At 38.3% G+C, this 26734-nt stretch overlaps 1 protein-coding gene across 2 annotated transcripts in view; it reads right to left on the reverse strand.

Moving 5' to 3' along the window:
• The window catches only part of AGO3 (argonaute RISC catalytic component 3), a 53659-nt gene that overhangs the window by 22205 nt on the left and 4720 nt on the right, over positions 1-26734 (reverse strand). For both annotated transcript variants that reach the window (XM_050932545.1, XM_050932546.1), the window contains exons 2-5: positions 15027-15198; positions 5712-5832; positions 4158-4366; positions 1579-1715 (exon numbers count right to left, since the gene is read on the reverse strand). In XM_050932545.1, the coding sequence (XP_050788502.1) occupies positions 1579-1715; positions 4158-4366; positions 5712-5832; positions 15027-15198 (639 nt within the window). The remainder of the gene's footprint in view (positions 1-1578; positions 1716-4157; positions 4367-5711; positions 5833-15026; positions 15199-26734) is intronic.

Here is a 26734-nt window from a genome sequence, read left to right on the forward strand (position 1 = left end):
ACAAACAGCTAAACAATCTCAGTCCAGCTCCTATTACAGTTTTGTCTCCCGCACTCATGAATCTTTCCCTATTGGTCAACAATTTCATAGTTCCAATGGAATGTAGCTGTCATGAGAGGCAAGAGTCCCAGAAGGCTTTAAATATCAGGAGACAGACCCTGAACTGTACTATCTAGTGGGGATCCACAGTACAGAGGACTGGGCAATGCATACAGAGAAATCAGTTGCTTAGTAGATGGGCTGCTGAATTTTATACTATTTAGAGCATTTTCAGGCCTGTAGCTTCATCCCTATATAAAATAAGTTACAACAGTCAAACCTGGAATTCAGAATGTGTGGGGAATATTATCAAGACAAGTCTTCAGCGTGGAAGAAAACACTAATATTTGTATGAGATGCTGATCAATGGCCACAAGAGGCTGGCAGAATATTTCAAGCAGATTAAGCAGCACAAGCCATTTTCAGCCAGATCCCTTCAAAAAGAAAGAGCACGTTCCATTAAAATGCCTTAAATTCATGAGCCTGAGATGAATGCTTAAATTCTTGTAGCCTGTAGTGTAGAATATTCTGTCTGACAAGTACAACAACTGTTCTCAGAAGCCTTCTGTTACGTCTTTAGTCTGTGCTGCAGAACTGCCAAACTCAACTAGTTCAATAGAAACAAACAACTGTGATCTCTTCATCTAACTAGACAGAATACATCAAATCTGACAGCAACTATTGAATCATGTATTTGTACTGAAGTTTGTAAGGTAACACACTAAGTGTTTTGTCTAGGTACTGACAATTCATTTCCACAAACTCATTGCCCTTGTACCAGTGATAGTCCCCCTTACCTAGAGGAAATATGTCATATATCTTAACAAACACATTTTTTGTTTCTTGATTAGGACAACTATCTTTTGGCCAAGTGTTTACACTTCAATGGCAGATCCAGATATACAAATACTAGGAATTCTAAATCACCTTTGCAAGAAAAGCCAAAAGACTGAATTAAGCCCACTGCAAAGGAACTAAGCCTGGTAGTAATTTTTTATATTTATAATTATAAACACACAACTATAAAGGAACTCTTATAGTCAAGTCACAATATTGAAAATATAGTCTTCAATCAGGTAAATAATTTGTACTCTATGTAATGATTTTACAATAAAAGGCTGCAGAATCTTCAAACTGAGCCATTTACTTTTAGAAATAGCTTTTCAGGTCACAGCCAAATCTAGTTATATATCTTGTAGTAACTCTAAATTTAAATAAAGCAACTAAATAGGCAAAAGTTTAATTTTTGTATTTTTCTAGAGTATATGCAAGAATAGTTGAAATTAGCTATTTACTTTAAGCTTAATTTCTTAATTTATAGCCGAGAGAGAAAAGTTAAATTCTGGAGCTGATAGTTTCCCACAATTAAATTCTTTTGTTCCGCAAGTTTTGAAAACTATTCCCACAAACAAAATGTACTATTCTATAGCGAAACTCAGATCCACACAAGTCAACTAGTTGAACAGCACAGGCATTTTTATTCTTAAAAGGTAACCTTTTCCATTCCATACCCATATTATACACAAATACGTTACTTACCATCAATATTAAGCATCATTTTCCACATGGCAGGCCGAACAGACTGATGGAATCCAAACCATACTTCCCTGCCCCCTCCCAAAGGGTGATCATAGCCCTCTGGAGCTGAGAAAAAGGAGCGGCCCACAGGGGTATACCTATATAAAGAAGAAAAAAAAAGTAGACATCTGTATATGCTACTGCCTTCCATAAGACTATTTTAAAAGCCTTATATAACAAGGATTATTATTTCACTTCATACATTATTGTATGGATATTGATGTATATCAGTACTAAAAAGTCACATTTTGCAAAATATAGCTATGATTTTGAATTATTATTCTGTATGTTTCTGTTTCTAAGATGGTAATTTTAGCCAAAGCAAGCACTACAATTTTTGAAAGTGACATCTATTTATGATATTTCGAGCAAATTAAAAACTAAATGTTAAATATCTGAAGGATGATTTAATTTCAGTAAAGCACGATCTTGACAGCAGCACAAATGCAGACTAGCAGGGTGCTTCTACAAAATAGTATCTGGTGTATATTGGCTCCAGTCTTTTCAGATACCCTTCTGCATTAGCACGAAAGTGAGTATGTTTTACAAAACCTATGTGTTTTTAGTCCAGCTCTCTGTTCACTTTCTATTGCCCAAAGTTTAGTGTAAGCAAAGAACTTGGAAAGTTACATCAGCATTTAAGATGAATAATAGTTGTGCAACAACCTCCCAGAATACAACCGTTTGGGGTGGATGACATTAGCATAAAGGCCATGTCATAAACAGATAAGTAAGAGTTAATAGATCAGAAGTACTTCATATCTCTTTTGCCTGGAAAGGGTTAACAAGATCAGTGAGCCTGGCTGTCACCTGACCAGAGGACCAATCAGGGGACAGGATACTTTCAAATCTTGAGGAAGGGAAGGCTTTGTGTGTGCTGTTAGCGTTTGGTTGTTGTTCACTTTGGGGGCTCAGAGGGACCAGACATGCAACCAGGTTTCTCTCCAATCTCTTTGATACAGTCTCTTATATGTCCAGAATAGTGAGTACTAGATAGATAAGGCAAGTTAGGCTTATGTTTGTTTTCTTTATTTGCAAATGTGTATTTGGCTGGCAGGAGTTCAAATGTGTATCTGGCTGAAAGGATTTTAATTTGTACTTGTATACTTAGGCTGGGAGGGTATTCCCAGTGTCTATAGCCAAAAGACCCTGTAACATATTCCATCTTAAATTTACAAAGATAATTGTTACTGTTTTTTCTTTCTTTAATTAAAAGCTTTTCTTGTTTAAGAACTTGACTGTTTTTTTATTCTGGTGAGACCCCAGGGGACTGGGTCTGGATCCACCAGGGAATTGGTGGGGAGAAAGGAGGGAAGGGGGAGAGAAAGGTTAATTTCTCTCTGTGTTAGGATTACTTTCTCTCTCAGGGACAGTCTGGGAGGGGGAGAGAGAAGGAGGGGGGAAGGTGAATTTTCCTCTCTGTTTTAAGATTCAAGGAGTTTGAATCACAGTGATCTTCCAGGGAAACCCAGGGAGGGGAAGTCTGGGAGAGGCAACGGTGAGGGAAAGGGTTTACTTTCCTTGTGTTAAGATCCAGAGGGACAGGGTCTTGGGGGTCCCCGGGCAAGGTTTTAGGGGGGACCGGAGTGTACCAGGCACTGGAATTCCTGGTTGGTGGCAGCGCTACAAGTACTAAGCTGGTAATTCAGCTTAGAGGAATTCATGCTGGTACCCCATCTTTTGGACGCCAAGGTTCAGAGTGGGGGTTTATACCATGACAGGCCATTAGCTTTCACGATTCTTTAGAATTTGGGACAGCTGAAGAATATTAGTTCCATAAAGCCACAAGATCATTTTGGCAAATTACAGATACATTTCACCAATGTATTTCATTTCACCCTGTATAGGAGAAAACTGCCCTTGTGCCTCAAACCAGTACTCAAACTTTAAAAGATAAAAGTAACCTCCAGTACACTGATGAATAAAGCAAAATGTATATCAAAATTACACTGGCCTCTTTTGAAATTCCAGAATTCTGAGATGAGGAAAACAGATACTGGTTAAAAAAAAATAAAAAACACACCCCCCCCCCCACCCCCAATCTCAACTGTTTATCCAAAACATGAAGTTGCAGCTTTGTGAAATGTCAATGAATTAAAAAGGCACATGCTGTCAGGCAAGGCACATCACAAGTTATGTGGAGCCACTGCTAAGCTGGAGTATACAGAAGATGCAGTGCTACAGTATATTGTAACCCTTATTACTTTGTTTCAGATTTCTTAAACTTGACAAAGATCCAGAACAAGTCCTTAACAGTTTTTTAGGGGAAGATACTATCTTGAATAATCCACTGTGAAAAGTCTTTAATATTACCTGTTCTGGATCTGACCTTCCTGCACAAATATTCACACTCAGATAATATTAGCTTCAATTGACTCAGACCAGGAATCTCCCCAGGCCAATCAGTAAGATATTTTGTGGGTAGAGAATGGCTTAATAGATTTCCTCCTGCTATGTTTGTGCAGAAATATGAATGGACTTCACCCCAAAAGTTTAAAAAAAGCTAACGGGAGAGAGGGAACAAAGATGAGAGAACCTACTTCATGGAGGGTAGGTGTCGTAGCACCACATCGACAGCATGAACAGGGTTAGTGCTGATTGGTTTGTCTAGTTCCAGAGGCTCAGGCAAGGTTCTTCCTGTCAAAACTTCATGCAGCAAGTGCCAGCTCACCCGAGAAACAAACTTTATTGACACCTTGAAGGGACGATCTTTTCCACCTTCTCCTGGTAATGTTACATCCAAATCTACCTGTTGAAGGGAATGGGGGAGCAGAAGACAAGAGTTATTTAAAAGACCAATGAGATACAAACAGAGGTCTTGACTACAAATGGTGCTGTTTTCTCTTTCAGACTGTTAGTCTATGTTTGTACTACCTATCCACAATCTGATGTCAAAACTAGGGAGAAGGAACACTTTTGCTTTTAGTTGGCAGGTATGGGAAAGTAGAAGGGGAGATCTGAGACAAGGAGGAAGAATCATATAAAGTGGATGGAAGGAAGTTTAAAGTGATGACACTTTGCAGCAGCTCTTGGATTTAGCCTATAAAATAACTAACAGCAGAGATCAAGATCCTGTTAACACTTAAGATTTTGAGCTATGTAAGCAACTACTCAAAAAAAACGATTCTCTCAGTCTGCCAGCATAGCTATCACATTCTGCAGCATTATTTCCCTGCACTGCAGAAGGGAGGGGAAAAAGAGAAATGTTTTTATTTTAAACTTCTATGCTACTGCAGCTATAAACATACTGTACACTACCCTTGTTGCTCTTTGCCCCTGGCAGCCTATATCACTATTTCTGAACATGGTTTGTGATCATGTCTGGTGAAACACACTGATTAAACAGATTAAAAAATGATTACAAGCCAAGGTTTTGGATTGGGCTGAGAGAGGATAAACCCAGGAAACTGGATGCAACAAGCTGCATACGTCACCTTAATTATGTGATCCATATGTTCATGTATTAGCAGCCTAGCCACAAAGTGCGAACTCATTATCTTGAGAAAATTTTAACTTGAAAGCCTATTTGTGACTGTTTAATAATACTGCTACTAATAATTTTTTAAAATTTATTAAAGCTAATGTTAAAAAAATTATATAATACATAGGTTGGGAAAAGAGTGTGTGTACATCTGGGTATATTGGCGGGGAAGAGGAGCAGGAGGGGTGGAGCGGGGGCAGGAAGAGATGGCATAGGGGTGGGTCTTGGAGGACGTGGGGGTGGGGCCTGAGGTTGAACAGGGGGCTTGAGGGCCCAAGAAATATTTTAAATCCAAATGGGGGTCCTTGGGTTGCTAAAGTTTGAGAACCACTATACTATATAGTATATGTTGTAAAACTGAGTATTTAGTATGAGATCTCAGTATAGAAAAATATTGAATACTATTAAATATTTACTGAGAAGAAGGTAAAGACTTATTTTCTGTATATTATGGGGTTTATGGATCATCAAGGTGTACATTAGGGAGGTTCTTATTGCATTTCAGATACACTAGGGTATTTTCAATATTTCTGAAGCTAACATTTTTAGAAAGATATTCTTGCTTTTCTGACAAGCTGTGTGTAACAACGGAAAAGTATCCACTATGTCTTACCCCAGTGGTTGCTACAGGGAGTGGATTGGCAGTATAAAGGCTTCTCTTCCCATCATAAACTGGTCTACGGTCCCCAAATATTGTCACTTTAAAATGCTGCACCATGGAATCCACCACCTCCCTAAAAGGAGGCACAGTTGTAAGACAACAGAAATATCTACAATTAAATAGTTATGAAAGATTGTATCACTGCGAACAACTGCCTTCATATCTTTCACACACTTTCTTCAAGCAGTTTTCAGTACGCTAAATTAGAGAAAATTAACTGATCCGCACCTGATATTCCATAAAGCAGTTCAAGAAATTCAGACAAAATACCGAATAATATGCAATACCACCAGCACTATAGTTGCTTACGAATCATTTATTTGTACTGCCATAGTACCCCAAAGCCTCAAACAGGACTGATGCCTCACTGTGCTACAGACACATCGGAAGCAGCTTACCTCCAAGCACACAAACTGGAACTATGGAAAATGTACACGCTTAACCTTACAACTGGTGGTTATGCTCACTCATGGAAACAATACAATTTTGACTGTTTTAGTTCATCCAAAAATGTTTTAATCTATACATCAATCTGCAAAAAGGAGTTGGTTACTGTCTTGTCCAGGCTGCTTCAGTATTAAAAATACCCAAGAATGTTGGCCTTCTTAAAATTCTTAAATGTTTTTAAATCCCTACATTTTAATCCCACCCAAAGCCAAGATTACAAGTAATAAAAATTGAGTAGGGTTATGGTTTATTCTGACTTTAATAGCAGTTAAGATCAATAAATAAAAAATACAATAACCTAATACATCCACTGAATACGATAAGAAAGCCGCCACCATGGAATTTCCACATTCTTTTAATCCTTCACACAAATTGTAATAGATTCAGGTAGGTACATAAGGAGTCCAGGGACTTCCCTATTTTGCAATCCATCTGACTAGAGCTGGCATCAAATGTTACCAAAAAAACAAAAACAACAAAAAACTAAAACCAACTTATCTTCTCAATGGCTTTGCAGCTCCTCCTTACTCTGCTAAGAATCAGGATTTTTGTTAGTTATAGCATACTAAGTGTTCCCATTCTTCAGTTACAATAGACAGTGGGAGAAAATACTTAATTTACATTTTTGGTTCCCAAACAGAAAAGTTTACTTATATGACCCTTCCTGAATGCATAATGTTAATCCGAAGTATTTCCATAAATGACCGCAACACTTTGCTTCCCTTTTTAAGCAAAAATTATTAACAGCTGTTAAATTTCCCAAAACAACACTTTTTCCAAGGCCAAGAAATAAAATTAAAATGTTTATATATATTTTTTACACATACACACAGGTGGTGACATTTTTAAAAAGACAGCAAGTTTAATGTAACCTATTATAAACAAATCTACTAAGCACATATAGGATTTCAACAAACATACCAGATTTCATGCTGCCATTTGCAGCAGGAATCACAGTCACTGTTAGTATTTAATTTGATCATGCAATTTAAATATAAAACTTCTTGAGTCTTTCAAATATGATTATAGTCTACTTTGACTACAAAAGGTATCTTAATACTCAGAGTTGCTGCTTGTACGTACTGGAGTCACATATGCTCACTTTATTGACAAAATCAGTGCATTAGTCATACAGAACGTAATAAAGAGCCAATACAGCTAAAGGAAAGTGAGATGTTTTTTCTACGGACCCACACTCCAGCAGAATTTTTAACTAGATTTCAAATGGAGAAACTTCATGCAGGTGTACAGAGATGGACCTCTAACTGCACCTTAATTACACTTTTAATGCATTAGTTAAGCCAAGTTATGGCTAATGGATTAACTTGATTTTCAGACAACAAGGAGGGTTTGAAGGCCCCGCCAATAACATCTATTTATTTGCAGATAGATGGAAATCATATATAAAAAAAGAAACCCATTCAACACCCACTTAAAAATAATATTTCAGAGTACAACAGCATTTCAAGGAAACATTTAAATGATGTGACCACATAAAAATATTTTAGGGACATGAGCTTTACAGAGCTCCTGTAAAGTAAGAGCTTAATAAAAATTAAACTGGTATTTTATTATTTAAGCCATAAGAAAACATGGGCTGGATGCAAGTGTATATCAACCAATACAGGTTTGTGGAGCTGAACTCAATACACGGCATTACTATTTCTCTACTTGTGTTTGCAACTTTTACTACGGTGACTCTTAAAATTATGCCCTTCTTGTTAGCCAAGCAGTCTCCTTGCCTTCAAATCACTCCTCAAAACATTTTACAAACACGCTAAAATTTACCACTGCTCAATCCATACATAGTGACCGAGACCTTCATAAAATGCTAGAGGTACTCAGAAAATTGCCTGGAACAGGGGGAATGTATTTTAATATGTAAAGCAGCAAACACTTATATTCGTATTTAAAAGTTTATAAAATGTTGACTAACCAGTTGTAGCTTAGTTTTAGTGATAATTCAGAAATCATGAGTGGCAAACATCTGAACTATTCCAACTTCACCAAGAATAGAGTCTATAAATATCAGATATCAAAAATATAAACACATAAAAAACTAGTCCATAGTATCAACTATTCATGATCCTCCCACAAACTCTGATTTACTATTAAACACAAAAAACAGCATTAAAAGAGCATTAAGGTTGCAAACTCAAACATTAGGAAATGCCAGAATTAAGATTGTCTTTGCAACCTTAATTCAGCCCCCTTGTGCACACGAATGACAGTCTTTAATAACATGATCCTATACTATATTTTCCACAGGGCCCTTTACCCAACAGGATCCACTCTCCCTCCTCCAATTCTCAGTTTCTCCTCCCACCCCAAATTCCAGTCTCATCAGACACTATCCCAATCTACTTCTCTCTCTCACCCCCATTCAGCTTTTGTTCCCTCTGCAATCTAATCTAATGGCTTCCTCCTCCATACTGCCTGGGTGCCAGCAGTGGGAGAATCAGTGGAAGCAGAGAGGAGAGTGTTACAGTTCTATACTCTCAGTTCTGGTGCCTGGCCCAAAGCTGCTGGGAGTAGCCATTACAGGTGAAGTTCTTCTGAGCCCCCACAGCCATGTGGGGATGGTAGGTGGAGTCTTGTCAACACTAGAAGCTATGAGAGGCTTGAGTATGCTCAGTGAGGATAACCTTTGAAGATTTTAGCTGTCTCTACTGAGAATGTGCGAACAGTGATTTTCAAAGGCCAAATTTGAGTGGATTTTTACGAAGACAGTAAAAGGTACATTCCTGACACAAAAGCTATCCCCCTGGCAAATTTCAAATCCCTGCCCCAAAGCTAGAGCATTTCAAAGAAAAGGCCCCTACATTGTTTTTAGCATAAGGCAACTGAATAAAATATTTTGGCCAAAATTTTCCAAAAATTTACTCAAGGGAGGCACACAGTATGAAAGATTTCACCCTGAATTTGCCAAAGCTTAGTAAAGTTACAAGCAACTGAAAACAAGGTCTTATTATCGGAAGTGTCTATCAGTTATATCTATCGTCAAAGACATATGTTAAACAGCCAAATCAAATATTCTGACAAACTCTCTCTATCATAGCCTGAGACTACTTTAAAAACTCATAGCACCTAAGTATAGTACATAACCAATAAAAGATTAATTTAAGTTCTCACAAACCCTTACCTACAGCATTGCAAACATACTTTAATAAATGAGACCACACTAAAAAAGTAAATGGGAATATGAAAGGTGGTGGGCTCCTGGTTGTTGGAAGTGCTCTACTTTGATATTACTCCCCAATCATTTATTTCAAGTCATGTGTGGTACTCAGACTTCTGTAGAATTTCCCACCTTTTAAGTGAGATCATTAACTAGACACCACACTGTTAGCTTTTGCACTCTTTGACATGGTTCTCTCAAGAGACTTCAGCACTTACACTGCGGCAAGTGAAAGAAAAGCTTCCCAACAGTTAGTGTTTTGTTGGGTACTTTCCTCCAGATCAGTGCAATAAATAATAAGGAACTCTGTTAGTTTGAATTGCAGAAGCCCTTGTTTACAGCTTTTAGCAAAGTGGCAGTTACTGGTGTCCAGACCTACCACCTCACAAAGCACTAACAGAATCCTATGAAGCCATCTGAAATCAACCTAAGACAAAGTCAGCCCAAAGTAGTTAATATTTCTCCTCCACCTTGAAGATTAGCATTCTATCACACTGTTCATTTGATGAAGCTATATGCCAATAACCAGTAAATCACAAGAGTAAACTTACACATCAAACCAACTGCCAAGTGTTGGTGCTTCCATTATAAACCCGATCGGTGATATACTATCTATCTTTAAGTATCAGAGGGGTAGCCGTGTTAGTCTGGATATGTAAAAGCAGCAAAGAGTTCTGTGGCACCTTATACAATAACAGATGTATTGACAGACAAATCTATCTTTAGTATTTATAGGGTGCCATAACTGCAGCACTTAACCATCAGCTGAAAAATACTGGAGAGACAAGGTGGGCAAGATAATATAGTCTACTGGACCAACTTCTGTTGGTGAAAAAGCTTCCATGCTCCGCAGAGCGCTCCTAAGAGCTCTATGGAGCTCAAAAGCTTATCTCTTTCACCAACAGAAGTTGGTCCAATAGACTATATTATCTCACTCAACTTGTCACACTCAGATCCTGGGACCAATATGGCTACAATAACACTGCAAAGCTGAAAAATATTCATCTGAAACATACTGACAATTAGGATTATCAGAACCTCAGATCAAAAGCAGGAAGAAGGGTAGAATTGCAGAATCAACAAGTTATCTACAGTAGATACATGAAAAACAACATTGAATCTCAAGGAAGTCATGAGGGAAGAGGATTTTTTCTTTTCTTTTTTTTAAATTATGTAGGTCAGGGCTGCAGAAATTGGTCTTTTACTTCATTATTATGGAAACCACCCTTCCTGCCAACTGGCAAAATGCACTGCATGAGACTCTTACGCAGTCTCACTCTCTTTCCATCAAAACTATTCAATTCAGAGGAAGCAGATAGAAAATATGAAGTTATGCATCTTCCTTACAAATTATTATAAAATGATTCATCTTTTCTATTGCACATTTTGGACCAATCTAATTCCTTCTGAACTGTAGAGATGCATTTTGCTCTAAAACTCATGATATTAAGGACAAGATACAAATTAATTATTGCTTACAACAAATTACATTGAAAGTACTTCCAGGCTACAAGAGTCAAGCACTCAACTTGGATGTGTTAGGCTGTACACGAAGCCTTGGTTCTGGCACTGAACTACTGCCTGCTTTCCTCTGCAGCCTTGACAAATTTAACTTTTTTTTTTTAAATGTTTCCTACTTTACAGAAGTGAAAAAATTCTATCAAGTGGACCCATATTGACCATTATATAGGTCATCAGCAGATTTGAAACCTTTAGATACACAGCAAAGATCTCTACCACTTAAGATAATGAAATAACTAATAGCAGTAGTAGGCTTTTATTTCCTGTGTGGACCAGCCACTAGAGGGAGGGTGAGACATTTTGTTAGTGGGTTTCATAATTTGCTTGACAGAGTATGAACAGATGCTCAGAAATCCTGGATTCAATTCCAGGCTCTAAAGGAGAGTGGTTAGATCCTTCTATACCAATATCCCCTAGCATGTTATCCTGCAGCTTGTCCCGGCCTCTCACCGGTTTTTATCCCCCCGAATTCCAGCCAGGCTATTTCCTCCTTTTTTCACACTGCCTGAGTTCTAGCAAGGGGAACACTGAGCACAGGAGACAGTCTCCTGCTTTCAGTTACAATGCCTGGCACCACAGCAGCCCCCAGCACCTAGGAGAATAATTGCAGAGGAAGTCCTGTTCAGCTTCTGCAATCCTCACCTACTCTATGTTCAATGCATATGGACTCTTCAGATAACTTAGATGCTAGAGATTCTAACAAACCTCAGAGCATATTCAAGTGTCAGTTTCTGGGAGACCTGTAACAGCCTAATTTGGGTATATTTTTACATGCACAGCAAAAGCCAACTCTTCTGAGCCCAGAGTGCCCTCCTTGTCAAATGTCAAGTACCTTCTTCAAAGAGTATGTAGGTGTCAGTATCTCAAAAAGTAAGAATTTAACATACAGATTTTTTTTTTTGGCCAGATCTCATTTTAGAAAGAACTGAAAATTAAAAAAAATATATATATTCAGCTTGGGGCAGACATTTGGCATGGAAAATTTCAGCCCTAGAGTTTGGCAAGTTATAAGCAACTGAAGATGAGTCTTATAAATGGAAAGTTAGACTCAACTATAGACATTGCTGCCAGCTTCACCTATAACACATACAACCTGCACAAAGCACACAAATGAGTTTTCGGAAGGATGCAGGATAATATTAAACTGTATGCTTGACATGCAGATTACATGGAATAATTTACCACATTCCTTGTTTCAAATTTGACTCTATAAAGTCTGATATTAAGTCAGCAGTGACCAAGCAACAAGACTCATCTTTATAGACTGCAACTACAGAATGAGATAAGAGTTTTATATTTATAATTCAATATTTTAGGATAGTCTTCTTACAGAAGATGAACAAACTCAGTTTGTGATGTACACCAAATGTATGTGACAAGAGTCAGTACAGTTTGACCTTTCTGAATCAAGTCAAAACCTAACTATATCCAGTTTATGGGTCTTTTAGTTTCTACATAAAGAAAAAGTGAGCTATGGCTGATTCAAGACCATGTTGAACATTAGTTACAGTTTGAGAGAAAGAGGAAAGACCTGAGAGACACCAGGGAAAAATCATAGAATCGTAGGACTGAAAGACCATAACGCAAGAACATAAAAATGGCCATATTGGGACAGACCAAAGATCCATCTAGCACATATCCTGTCTTCTGACAGTGGCTAATACTAGGTGCTTCAGAGGCAGAACAGAACAGGTAATCATCAAGTGATCCATCCCATCGCACATTCCCAGCTTCTGGCAAATGGAAGCTTGCTTGTGATCCATTATGATCCCTTTCCTTCCAAAGCAGTCATTTCCCATTTTGTATGTGTGCAACTGACTGTTTCTTCCTAAGTGGAGCACTTTGCATTTGTCCTTATTGAATTTCATCTTATTTACTTCAAACCATTTCTCTAGTTTGTCCAGATGATTTTGAATTTTAATCCTATCCTCCAAAGCATCTGCAATCCTTTCAAGCTTGGTATTGTTCACCAACTTTATAAGCCTACGCTCTATGCCATTATCTAAATCACTGAAGAAGATATTGAACAGAACCGGACCCAGAACTGATCCTTGAGGGACCCCACGTGATATGCCTTTCCAGCTTGACTGTGAACAACTGATAACTACTCTCCAGGAACGGTTTTCCAACCTATTCAGTATCCACCTCATAGTAGCTCCATCTAGGTCAGTGTTACTCAAATGCAACCACCAGGTGATTCTTGTGCAACTGTAGCCACCTGACCAGTGATTGGGAAAGAGGGCAAAGCAGTGGCCCCTCTCCGAGGACCACCAGCAGGGGTTGGGCCCTGCCCCACTCTACAGCCACAAACACCAGAGAAGCGGGCAGCCAGTGTGAGTTCCCACCTTCCCAGGGGCCCCAGACCTCACAGCATTGGGGCCCAAGCCCCAAGCTCACCACTACCATCTCCCCATTGCCCTGGTTCCCACTGCCTCCTCCGGCCCTGGGCATGGGCCACACGGTGGTGGGCTCCATCCCAGCGGCAAGGGTTTGGGCTCTGGCGAGGGGATCCAGCCCCAGACCCCAGCCATGTGGTGGTGCGTTCCAGCAGCACAGTCTGTGCCCTGACCACACGCTCCAGCTGCTAGTCTTCAGGCTCCAGCTATGTGGTGGCGGGTGCTGGCCACAGGCTCAAACTCCCACCCCCCCAGGCACTCCCTGCCTCCCTCAGGTCCCCATCCCTCCATCCCCCTAGACACCCGCTGCCTCCTCTGGCCCCCTCATCCCCTCTGGACCCCGGCTGCCTTCCTACCCTCCCTCTCCATCCAGGACTTAACTCTGTCCCCCGCCTTGCCAGGGCTGAGTTAGTCTGGTTATGTGAAAAGTAATATTTGTACGTTCGTTAATATCACTTTTCACTGCCTCCCAGCTAGCTAGTCTGCTCCTATGAAAACTGATATTAACAAACAGATATATCACTTGTCACAGAAACAGACTAGACAGCAAGTCTTAAAAAAAATAATCAAAAAAGCAAGAGAAACAACAAAAAAAACAAGAACATGCAAAGCACCTTGTTTGTTCCTATTTTGTTTAGGTCCAATAAAGAATAGAGACAACTTTATGTTATTTTTATTATTGAGTCTGCAATATCCCACATAAATACATTACAATGATTTGGACATGTATATGTGCATATTTGTTTTTCCTAAAGTAATTAAGTATTTTAGGAAAAATTGTTAGAGCAGCCACCAGCAAAAGTTGGTGACTGCACTCTGAGGCCAACAAAAAAATCTGTTGTGGGAACCCCTGATCTAGGCTGTGGTTCCCTAGTTTGTTTATGACAAGGTCATGTGAGACAGTATCAAAAGCCTTACTAAAGTCAAGATATACCACATCTACTGCTTCTCCCTTCCCCACCCCATCCGCAAGGTTCGTTTGGCAGGATTTGTTCTTGACAAATCCATGTTGACTGACACTTATCTTCTAAATGTCTGCAAATTGATTACTTAATTATTTGCTCCATTATCTTTCTGGGTATTGAAGTTAAGCGGATTGGTCTGTAGTTCAGACTGAATTCTACATAACTCGGCTACACTAAATTGGGTGAATAAGAACAGCAATTTAGACACACACAAAAAGCTGGATTTGCACCATTGCTCATTCCATTGAAAGAGATGGCATCATAGCATTATATTTTACTGTGAATCTCTAATGCTGCATTTAAAATAAATTAGGCTTAAGACATGCATGTAGGATCAAATCTTTCATCCTTTACTCCTGGTTAATTTCACACTGAGAAATAAGTGTGAGAAAGCTGGCCTATTTCATTTAATTCTCAATGATTTCTGGAAAAAAATTACTATTTGCCTTTGATATTATTAGCCAGTACAATATATTCCAACTACTTTATTTACTTTGATTCTGCAAGATGCCATCCCATCCCAATACCACTGGGAAAACATATTACAAATAACTCAAACAGACATTTGGGAAAAAATTCCTATTCGTTAAACTTCAGGGAGTATACAGTGGAAGATATCTTGATTAGAAGTCACTGACATCTCTTAAAATAAGCTACTGCAAAATAACTTTATAGCTTTTAATTACTTCACTAGGATCTTATGTTGCTTAAAGATTTCAATATAATTTAGATTAAATTACAACTTCTGTGACCGACTTACCTGTTCACCCTGCGAGGACACTTATCTGGTTTAATATCCACCTCATAGAGGTAGACATCAATCTTTGGGATTTCAACTTGGAAGCAGTTGGCCAGCAATTTAATAGGTTTGCCCATGGTGCCATAGCCGGGACGTCTGGGCACCATAAGAAGGGGCTGTGCCCCGATGGGTCCTGGAAAGGAAACAATACAGTTTAGAAGCTGAACAAAATGGTTAAGCTATATGGTGAAGTTACTACTTGGTGCTACTGTAGCACAGTTAAAATGCATATGCTCTTTACATTTGTATATATACACTGGGCAGAACAACAGAGGAGGTGATGCAATAATATCTGAAGAGTAAATAGTATTCTCAGGACTGTAAACATATCATAGAATGTTAGGGTTGGAAGGGACCTCAGGAGGTATCTAGTCCAACTCCCTGATGCAAGCAGGACCAATCCCCAACTAAATCTATATCATCTCATACTTAGTGGAGAAGAGGTAAAGCAATTGTAAGAGAATAAAAAGATAAGAAATATAATGCAAGAGAAGGCCAAAGTTTAACAAGAGTCAGCACTACAAGACCCAGACCAGTGAAAAATGGGCCATACAATTATCCCATCAGGTTCCTAGATGAAGCCAAAGGGTTTCAAGCAGCAGCACAGGTCTACCCTCAAGTAACATGCAACATGACATAGCACTCAAAAGCTCTTATTCTATTTAAGTCATCAGCTCTCAAACTAGTGATAGCAAGCAGACCTACCTCTCCTCTAACCTTCCCACGAAGAAAATGAAGTGGGGAACTTTAACTTCTATGACTGCTGTGACCAAGAGTGGGAATTTCTTAGCAAACCACCAAAAGTGTGCATTTTCTTTTGACCATTCATTATTGTGGAAAGTCCATTTTAGCCACCATTAAAACAGAAAGTTTTAAAAGCTTGTTTACAGACCATCCTAACGGTAATGGACGGAGGTGCAACAGAAATCACAGGATGGTCTATGCAGGCCAAGGCTTATGTACTTTGTTTACACAGTAAAATATGCAGGCAGCAATGATATGGTGGGCATGATCCTGGCAGAGATTATCCATTTTCAGCCAGCAGAACTGAATGAGTAACAGTAAAAGCACCAGCTGCAAGATAGTTGCATTTGCCAAAACTCAGCGACCTAGAAGAGAGGTGGACCTGAAGAGTTTCAAGCAATGTCAGTGTGCTTCGTTACTAAACAAACAAATTAAGTTACTTAAGCAGCTGTAGGTATTATTTTATAAAACCAACAAAATGTGAAATAGGAGAAGAAAGGTGCTTTCTAAATCTGTATAAATGTATGCCTCTGGCTAATTTATTTAGCATTCTAAGTTAGTACTTCTTCAGGTTCGCAAAGTATCTTATCTGCCCATCTTTCAGACTAAGATCCTCAGCATAGGAACTGGGCTACATATGCCTTACCCAGAACCAAGCACACAGCTAATATTAAGAACGGACAATCCCCAAATATTATGACTGGAAATCTTTGCTTGTAGATTATTCTTTCCCGTCAAGAAAGACTATAAGCCCAATCTTATTTTGAGTTGCTCTGGAGTTTTTAAAATTACTCATCATACAAATGTCATGATTTGCAGCATTCAATTAAGTCAGCTAAAACCTCTCCCCTCGACTCCTACTCGGTGACGCAGATTGTACAGTTCCTGCCCACTTGCTTTTCTTACAAGAGTTTAAATGTCAAGTGCTGGGAAAAACTGTCTTATTTGCCATTTGATTAATCTCATATAATCTTCCAGAAATGGTCATTTCCTTTTACTTTGAGAGGAATTGTGTGCTGGGGAACAGAGGAGAACAAGAGTTACAAAGCAAAGTTTGTATTATAAAGGTACTTTGTTCTACACACAAAGATGGATCTAAGACCAAAGCCAACAAAATCAGAAATCTCAGCACAAGACTGAAAGTAAAAGCAAGAAACATCAAGCACCATATTAAATGTTCACATACACTATGCTTTGGCAACTACTGCTCCCAAAGCAGAGGTTGGTTGGTTTACAGTGTTTGACTCCAATCCAATAACTAGGCCCTACCAAATTCACGGTCATGAAAAAAGCATCACAGGCCGTGAAATCTGGTCTTGTGTGCTTTTACCCTATACTATACAGATTTCACAGGGTAGACCAGGTTTCTCAAATTGAGGGCCATGACCTAAAGAGAGAATTGCGGGGGGAGGGGAGGTGTCACGAAGTTATTTTAGGGGAGCTGCAGTATTGCCGCCCTTGCTTCTGCACTGCCTTAAGAGCTGGGCAGCTGGAGAGCAGCCAGACACCCGCTCTGAAGGCAACAGCGCAGAATTAAGGGAAGTAATACCATACCATGCGGTACTTACTTCTGTGCTGCTGCTGGCAGCAGCTCTGCCTTCAGAGCTGAGCTCCTGGCCAGCAGTCACCACTTTCCAGTTGCCCAGCTCTGAAGGCAGCACTGCAGAAGTAAGGTTAGCAGTACCACAACTTTCCCTACAATAAGCTTGCAACCCCCCCCTCCCAGCACAACTCCTTTTTGGGTCAGGTTCCCTACAATTACAACACTGTGAAATTTCAGATTTAAAGAGCTGAAATCATGAAATTTATGGTTTTTTAAATCCTATGACCGTGAAATTGACCAAAATGGACCATGAATTTGGTAAGGCCCTACCAATAAGAAAGAGCAGCTCTGGAATTAACTGTTCCCGATTCATTTTAGCAACACAGACATAAATAAGAGCAAAAGATACCTATTAGAAAACATCCAGGTCACATTATTCTATAAAAAAATCTTCCATACAAATGACCCAATATCTTATTAAAATATGGTTACAAAGAGCATGCTTTCCATAGTTTATGGAAGGTTCTGATACATATGAAATACTACTGCAGTTGGTAGAATCAGAGCATAGTATCTTCTTAGCCTTCTTAATTATTAGCCAATCTTCAGAGATTAAAATTAAATGTAAATTGCAAGAGCATTTATCAAAACTCAGTTAGTGCACCTCAAACGGCCAACCGGAAGATGCAATTTCTTAACTATAGTCAAGCACTGAGAAAGAGGATAAGGAAGCAGAAAGAGCAAGAAAATATGGTGTGGTGGGTTTTCTTGCAACCACACTCTCTGGAAAGTGTTTTGTTAAACCAAATATTTATGCCAAGGACTCCTTCTCCTGCTGCCACCAAGCAATACATTATAAGACTTATACCTTAATCTATGTGGCCAAGGCTGAAGGAAATGATGGTACCCTATACATTTACTTCTTTTGTTCAGATTAGCAAAATCCTAATGCTCAGCTGCAGGAGACAACAAAAAAACAAATTAATAAGATTCAGTTACTCTTCATTAGACAAGCTGCTGGCCTGCACTTTAAAATCCAGAGTGCTTTAAATGGCACATCCAATCCAGAGCCGACTATAAAAATAGGTTTCCAACCTCAGCTCCCCTACAAAAGAGTATGGAGCAGTAGAAGAAACAAATACTGCTACTTTGCCAAATTCCTTCCCTAGATCCATTCATTCAGTTGCATCCCATATTGCACTTCAGGAAAATTGTGCATGCCTACTATGCATTCTTCCTGAACAGCAGTACAGAATATACGTGACATTCTTTCGAATTGACACAAACTGAGGAATTAAGAATCAGGACAGATAACGGACTATAAACACAGGTCTGCACAATTACAAACTTAATTTAGTGTAACTTAATTTTAAACAATTGTAGCTAAATTCCAATTGTGTTTACCTTCTTTTTGTGTTTGAGACGTAGGTTGTCATCAGACAAGTCAGTTTAAAAATATAACCTCCTATGTGTATGCTGTCAGTTAACCCCACCTACCACTGTCCCAATAAATTTGCATACGCTTAGAATAGTTTGCTTTTAAAAATATTTGGACACTTGTTTGTGTATTATAAAAATCTGTGTCACTGACTTCTAACTTGTGATTCAAATCCCAGTAAAACAACAAGTGAATGAAGTGTTTGGACGACAGCTAACACTCCTATATCACATCAATGAGTCACTTACCCTCATGCCTTAGGATTTTGTAAGGCCAGTGGAAATAAATAAGAGAACCAAAAATATTAGAGTACAAGAGTTACGTACTGCTACTACTATGAAGTAGGAGTATGATTTGAAGGGCTAGTTAATGTTAACTCTCCATCACCAAAAATCGTAAACAAGGCAGTTGAGGTTTTTTTAAACCTCTTTCTAAAAATATTTCAGCACTGCCACAAGTACAAAGCAGAATTCACTCAGGGTTATCATAATGAGAAAAAAACAAAGAAACTACACAAGGGCAAAACAATCAGCTGTTAAAAATCTTGTAAAAGAAATGAAAGGAAAACAGACTTTGGTGTGTAAGCACTATTCCATTTTTCAGACACTGAAAAAATGCCTTATGCAATGTTTATATATTACATAACATGTACTTGAAAATCCCATTAAAAACTTAAGCCAAATGTGGCTAGCCTGTAGGAGGGAGGCGGGGGCGCAGAGCTTGACAGGGGACAATATTCAGAAAAATATCAGAGGGACAGACATTGAGAATCAATTGGTTCAAAGGAGAGGTTTGAAGTGTGAGGAACTGACTGGGCCCTGCTGAACAGCTGGGGTCAAGAGGGGGGTCTGTGTGGTCTCTCACCTGCTGGCTCCCATGGGTACCAGACACCCTCCCCCTGCCCCCCACCTCATTTCTTAGAAAAAGGGGGTGTACATGGGACAGGATTCTCCAAAGAGGGGCTCAGGAAAAAAAAAAGTTTGGGCACCGATGGAAAGCCCTACAAATCTTACACTTTTCGGCCTGGTGAGACTCCCCAATATCAAAACTACTACAGTACACTGACTATATAACTACAAGAACTAGAACAACTATCTAAAACCGGTAAGCAAAGCTAGGGAGTGGAGGACAGCTATGCCGCACTCCACAGTTCCAATGACCATCATGGGTGGTAAGAAGGAACTGAGGGGGCGCTGGGTCGGCCGGGGCTATATATCCAGAGCCATGAAGGCGCCATTTCAGGGGCTACACAGCCAACCCACCACGTGTTGCTAGGGAAAATTCTCCAACAATCGTGCACTCGGCGCGCGCGCACCTATTTGGAATCTATATGAGCAAACACTCGAAGAATAGGGAATAGTAAAACTTAAGGTTATGAACAAAAGTTATGACTGTGACAGAATACAGGGAGGAGTCCTGTCTGCCCATCCCCCCATACACACACACACACAGAATGACTTCCAAGGAAGAAAATGAAACTATAAACACAAAAAAAATTAAGACCAGCAATATGAGACCTTGTTGCTTCTGAGCACATAGCCAGTAAAAGGCAATGGTTGAGGAAATATAAATTAATTCTTTATGTTCCTGTTAATTTAAATGTTTTGTTAAACAATAAATCACTTTAAAATAAAGTTTTATTTTCCCCTACTTGAATGTCTCAAAGTATATTACAAATATTAACAAATTAAGGCTCACAACACCCTAGCACACTAAATGACGACTGACATACTCATTAAGAATTTTGGAATAATTCATTTTTTCTTAAAAACTACTAAATAGTCATGGCAAGTAACAAAAATCTTGGCTAATAATCTTTCAAAACAAATATGAAATCAGTTCTTGGCAAGTGTGAAAAGTCCAAGACCTACTGTGAATCACTACTGCCACATTTAGAAATAAGTAGATAATACATCTTGAGTCCACACTCCACCTGATAGGGATGTACACTGGTAATTCCCAGTAGTGTTTATGGGACTTGCCTGTGTAAATCCAATACATAGTGAAAGGAAAATATGCTAATTTGTATTTGTCCAAGTTTGGTAAGTATTTAAGTGACGTCACTCATTTCCAAGAGATACAGATAAAACTAGTCTTCAGAAGTTTGGAGTCACAAAACAAAATATGTCAAGAATGAATTACATTTGATAATTCTAAATATTAATACTTTTTAAAATTATTATTTTGTTACAGGACAATACTTATACCAAAATTAAATCCTTCTGATTTTAAAGAGTTAAAAAGCTGGGCTAATGAATTAAAGATATGGCTTTTGATTTGGATAATAAAATCTAATTCCAACCAACTACAACTGAACTGGCATTTGTGGCTATACTAACACTACTCTAACCAAACTTGGAAACTATGGACACTTCTTGTTGAGGGTAAGAAATTTCAGTTCTTATAGAACCTGATCCAAAGCCCACTGAAGTCAATGGAATGACTCCCATTGGCTTCGAGGAGCTTGGGGATAAGGCTTGTATCCCCACAGATACTCTTCTAAAGATTTACCAAGGAAAATCACAAACATGATCGTGTAACAAACTATGTTTCCCCCATCAGGCAGCTGCTTTTCGTTGAAATATAATTAAAAACTGCACCAAACTCTTCTGCTATGCTTCTGAGCAACAAACTGAAATCTATCAGGTAACCAAATGAAGAAATAGCTGGAGTAAAATCATGGGTGAAAATGGTACAGAAACAGCAGCCTAAAGGCATTTACTGAAAATACTTCTAGGGAAGACTGAAGAGTTAGCATATAGGACTGAAATAACTACAGGCCAAATCTTATTTGATTAAATTTGTACACTTCCAAGAGGCAAGATATTGGTTCCTATTAGGAGTTTTCTTACCTGAGTATGCACAGAGGGAGTGTAACAGCTGACTTTCAGCAAAAGATTATCTATTTGCTACACATTTCAAAATTATAAAATGAGAATAAAAAAATGTACAGCAAAAAAACAATGAAGAGTTTTATTTTTTTTTTAGTCTGCCTGTAAAGCACAGCCTTAAATCCCTGACTAGATATTCAAACAGTTTTAAAGAGAAGAGACAGGGTTTTTAACAGGTAAAATATTATTCAACTGCAGCTCAATAATACAAGGCAGATTTGTCTAGCAGATACTCCCCTCAGACTGGGGCTTGTTCCATGCACACTGGAGAGAACTCTCCAAAGGAAAAAAAGATTCCCTTTCACAGGGCCCCTGGCCTCTGCTTGGGCTCAGAGACCCAGTCTGTAGAACTCAAAGAAAATCCTATCACTACTGAAAAACATGACTTCATTCTAGGTTACAGAAAATTTAAAATAAAATGTGAAAGTGATACAAGGAATCCAGTTTTAGAAGTTATTTTCAGCTTTCTAATTCCTTACCAACATTAGAAATCTTAAGCAATAAAACAAATTGTATCTTGCCTCCTTCTCTGAAAGCCACCCTTCAGGATCAAGTATCAGAGAGCCGTGTTCGTCTGGATCTGTAAAATGCGACAAAGAGTCCTGTGGCACCTTATAGACTAACAGAAGTATTGGAGCATAAGCTTTCGTGGGTGAATACCCACTTCGTCAGACGCATTCACCCACGAAAGCTTATGCTCCAATACTTCTGTTAGTCTATAAGGTGACACAGGACTCTGTCACCCTTCGGGATGACATTAGACTATTTCTGAAGTAGCACAATCCATATTTCCTGAACATTCCTCAAAGTAAAGTTTGCTTTAAAAAGTATCCAGATAAAGCAGTGCTGGTTAAAGTTCTGGTCAGATAAACATATTTATGCTATTTTCATTGGTGCTGGATAGGATTCTACAAGCTAGAGTAAACGCTGCAGTGCACAAGTTTGTGTTATCAGCTACATTTATGGAGATCTCTTTCAAATTCTCTATAGTATTTACAACAGAATAGTTACTTGTAAAAACTATGTTTTTAAAATAAAAAGTATTAGAAATGCTTAAAGACAAGTAGTTTACCTTTACTTGATAAAGTTTTGTACTACACTATGAGGAAATACTAGTCGCTATGACAAGCCCATACATAACAACACAGCTAATTTGTTCTTGAAGTGTTTCCACCCACTAACTGTAAGACAGTAAACTGAAGTAATCTTATTCTAGTTTTGTGAACTAGATCACATTTTGCATTTAACAGAAATTTTCACTAACAGCTTGCATATATTTTAACTACCCACTAATTTGAAGAAAAATATTAGTTCTTGATTTATTCACTTGCATTTACCAAGTCTCAAATTCACTGTTTTCAAAACTGACAAATCAGTTCAAGTTAACTTTGATAATAATCTCAGGGATTCAAACTGAATTGCACTTTTCCCACTTAATCACTATGAATCAAATATACATACGTAGCTTGCAATTGTCCCTTATTGCTACTAAACTTAATTTGTTCCACTTTAGTGACTAAAGGTCCTGTATCTACAAGGGTGATCTAGACACTTAGATAATTTCTTAATGTAGTACCATGGTGACAATGTAACTGACTATCAGAGAGCCTGTCACTAGCTGAGAAAAAATTCAAATAAAGAGACTTAAAAGTTAAACTGAACATTATGCCAAAAAATCCATTTGATAAACTGGGTCTGAACTCAAACCTTCAAAAATGTCATTGGAGTCTTATTTTTAAAAAGGATATTAAATCTCTGGATTTACTCATACTTCGCAACAGGCTTTGCACATGAATGAAATAAATGAAGCAGCAAATACATAACTAGCTCCTCCTGGTTTCAGAAAAATGCTTCACAGCACACAGAGTAAAAGCTAAAGCACTACCACTCAACTATTTCTCAAAAACAAAATTGAGTAAGCCAATATGAAACCTTTCCTTTCCTGAAGTAAAAGGTGAATTCTTTGCATTATTATTAAGCCATATGATTTATTCCAGCTGAATGTGGAAACAGTCCCAGAGAAAATAGACTACTGAAACATTCCTGACGACCTAACAATTCATCACTGTGTTCTGGAATTTTGCACTTCACAGTTCAAGATAAATCTTAGATCTACTACCTGAATACTCAGACCATCCAACGACATACACAAAAACACTGAAAGCTGTCCAAATAGCATTAACACAGATCAGTCAGTTAGGTAAAATTAAAAGAATTAATTAATAAAGCTGAAGGCCTTTTTATTTTTTACACAAGATTCAAGCACAATTTTTTTCAACTAGGACTAAATCTTTCTAGACAAATTAGGTTATGCCTTTTTAATTGGCAGTCTGCTGCAGAAAATCAAGCATTTGATCTATGATCATAGATATATGGAACCCTATTGGATTTTGCCATGTTAGCAAATTGCAAAGTTTTCTCAAAGGTGATCAAATTATATTGCTATTTTAAAAATAATTTTAACTTCTAATCTATCCATCACAGAACGTGCAATAAACTGTGCATTGAATTTCAATTTGATTGTAACACTAGGCTATATTATATCATCATCAATTCCTTAAGCTATAACTTTCAATGTTACTGCATTATTAGAACAACTTGATACTTTAAATTCAAATCAGATTTTTTTAAAATAAATTGTGAGCATAGTTCACAGAAAACTGTTGCATTCACCACTATATGTGAAACACTTGGAATTAACCATCTATTGGTGACCATGCAGGTGATCCTTAGGTGATAAATGTTTCCCCACAGACTAAAGCTATGTCTTCACTGCAAAAAAAGGTCTGTTGATACTGAGATAGCAAACTCATAAAATCCGGGGAACAAGGGGGGGCCTCTGTAGTTTTTAAGCTGGATGTAGCTACTCAAGATAACCCCAGATGGGGGTATAGGATTGACCTTGAGTAACTACATCCAAGTAAAAACTACCTGTGTGCGGTCTCCACTACGATTTGATATCAATATGGCTACCCTGAAGAAGACAGCCATAGTTTAGTCTAGCTCCCAGATAACATTATCCAGAGAACAGTAAATGGCAGTTCTTTAAATTGTAGTCACACAGAGTTTAAGAAGTGATTAGCAAAAACAGAACCAACCAAATGAATAGTGTTCTCTGAAGGATCTTAAGACATCATCTTAAATTCACTCAGAAGCTAATGCTGGTGGTGAATTTCTCTCTCACTGCAAATATATTACATCAGTTCTTGGCTATCTGCACTGATTGCCTCCAGGTTTTCAGGTAAAGTTTAAGATACTAGTTTTGACCTATAAAGCATTACATGGCCATGGACTTTCTTACTGGAGATACCACATCTCTCCCCCTGCCACACTGCTAGAACTTCATTGTGTAAGAGAAAAATATTGGCAGAAGCCCCTCAACTTTGGAACTCAATCTTTCCACTCTCCTTGGCAAGAAACAGGTAGAGTTTGCAGATCTTCCACACAGGCTGCAAAGCTGATCTTTATACTAGGGCTTTTGGGAATCAGGGTGCCGTCTAAGGAGGTGAACTGAGAAGGGGTGAAGTAATTCTTGCAGCTGTGTTATTCATTAGCATGAATATATCATGCTAGATTTGTCAGTTTTTTTGTGTTTTTAAACAAAATATTGAAGGCACCCAGAGTCTTAAGTCCTTGTTCTTATAAATCCAAATAATAAATAAAAATAAGTAATTGGGATTAACTCCAGAGATAACCTACTTGCCACCTACCCCACTACTAAAGTGAAGAGGTTTTAATCAAGATTAAATATGGCCTTTTGTTTTTGTAAAAATCATATCACTTCTGATTCAGACAGTTCCAGTTTCAACACTCCAACAGATGAAAGCTCCATTGTAACTCACACAGTAACGAAGCGCCCTTGAATAAAGTTTAACTTTATAAGACAGTTTTGTTCCTCCTCTCCCCAAGATATAGCTTGTTTCTTATTGTGGTCCTAACAAGCTACTGGTCATTAATACAGGAACTGTGAGGAAGAGAAAAATTAAATTATTATGTAATTTAAATGACATTTTCAACCTGCTATACAAAATTTTCTGAAACAGTAAGATTTTAGAAACCTATTTTTACTGTTTAATTAAAATATCAATGTCTAATAATTAATGTTCTTCCACCACAGTAGGTCCAAACAATTTTTGACCCATTTAATCAAATTAAGTTCAAAACTTTTTTTTTAAGTCAGCAAAACACTATTTTTGAAATGATGAAAAACGTTGAGAGCCTCCGATTTATTTTCTGAGCCCCTCGGCTAATAAAACTCCATGGCCCACCTGTGCCACAATAACTGGCTTTCTGCATATAAAAGCCAGGGCCAGCATTAGGGGGTAGCACAGGGGCGCTCATGAACCTACACTGCTCAGGCTTCAGCCCCATGTGGCTGTGCTCAGAGACCTGGACTTCAGCTTTCTGCCCTGGGTCCCATCAAGTCTAATGCTGGCCCTGCTTGGAGGCCCCCCTGAAACCTGCTCAAGGCCCCCTAGGGGGCCTCGGACCCTTGGATGAGAACCACTGACATAACTGATTAGCTGACTGACTCATTTACACGCGAGTCCCTAAAATCAGCCCCATGGCAACAGCATTTTAACATATTTAACTTAGAAGTTCACAAGTCCATCACCATCTTCACCCAGAAATGTGTTAAACTTAACATTAATCAATCTATTACTTACAAGCAACTGCTTGGTGCCACATGTTTCAGCTTTTCTAATCTGGATCTATTATTCCCATTTCCCAGTTCACTTGGTTCTTCTAACACTTCTATGCCAATACATCTATCTCAAATTTCTCATCTAATTTAGTTATTTTAAAACTGTGATGTTCTAGTTACATATGAGCATTTACCTTAATGCTGCACTTTGCTACAAGCAAATATACTGTAGCCTTGTAACCGATAACGTGATAGAACTGAAAAACAGAAGCTAAACAAGGTTTACATTAACATTTTATTTAAAAGTTTGTATTGACCTTAAGATACATGAATAAATCAACTTCCAAGACATTTACATAGTACAACCTCTCTTGAAAACAACATGAGGTGAAACAAGACAAATTATTT

This window comes from Gopherus flavomarginatus, chromosome 22 (assembly GCF_025201925.1).
Source record: "Gopherus flavomarginatus isolate rGopFla2 chromosome 22, rGopFla2.mat.asm, whole genome shotgun sequence".
NCBI lineage: Eukaryota > Metazoa > Chordata > Testudines > Testudinidae > Gopherus > Gopherus flavomarginatus.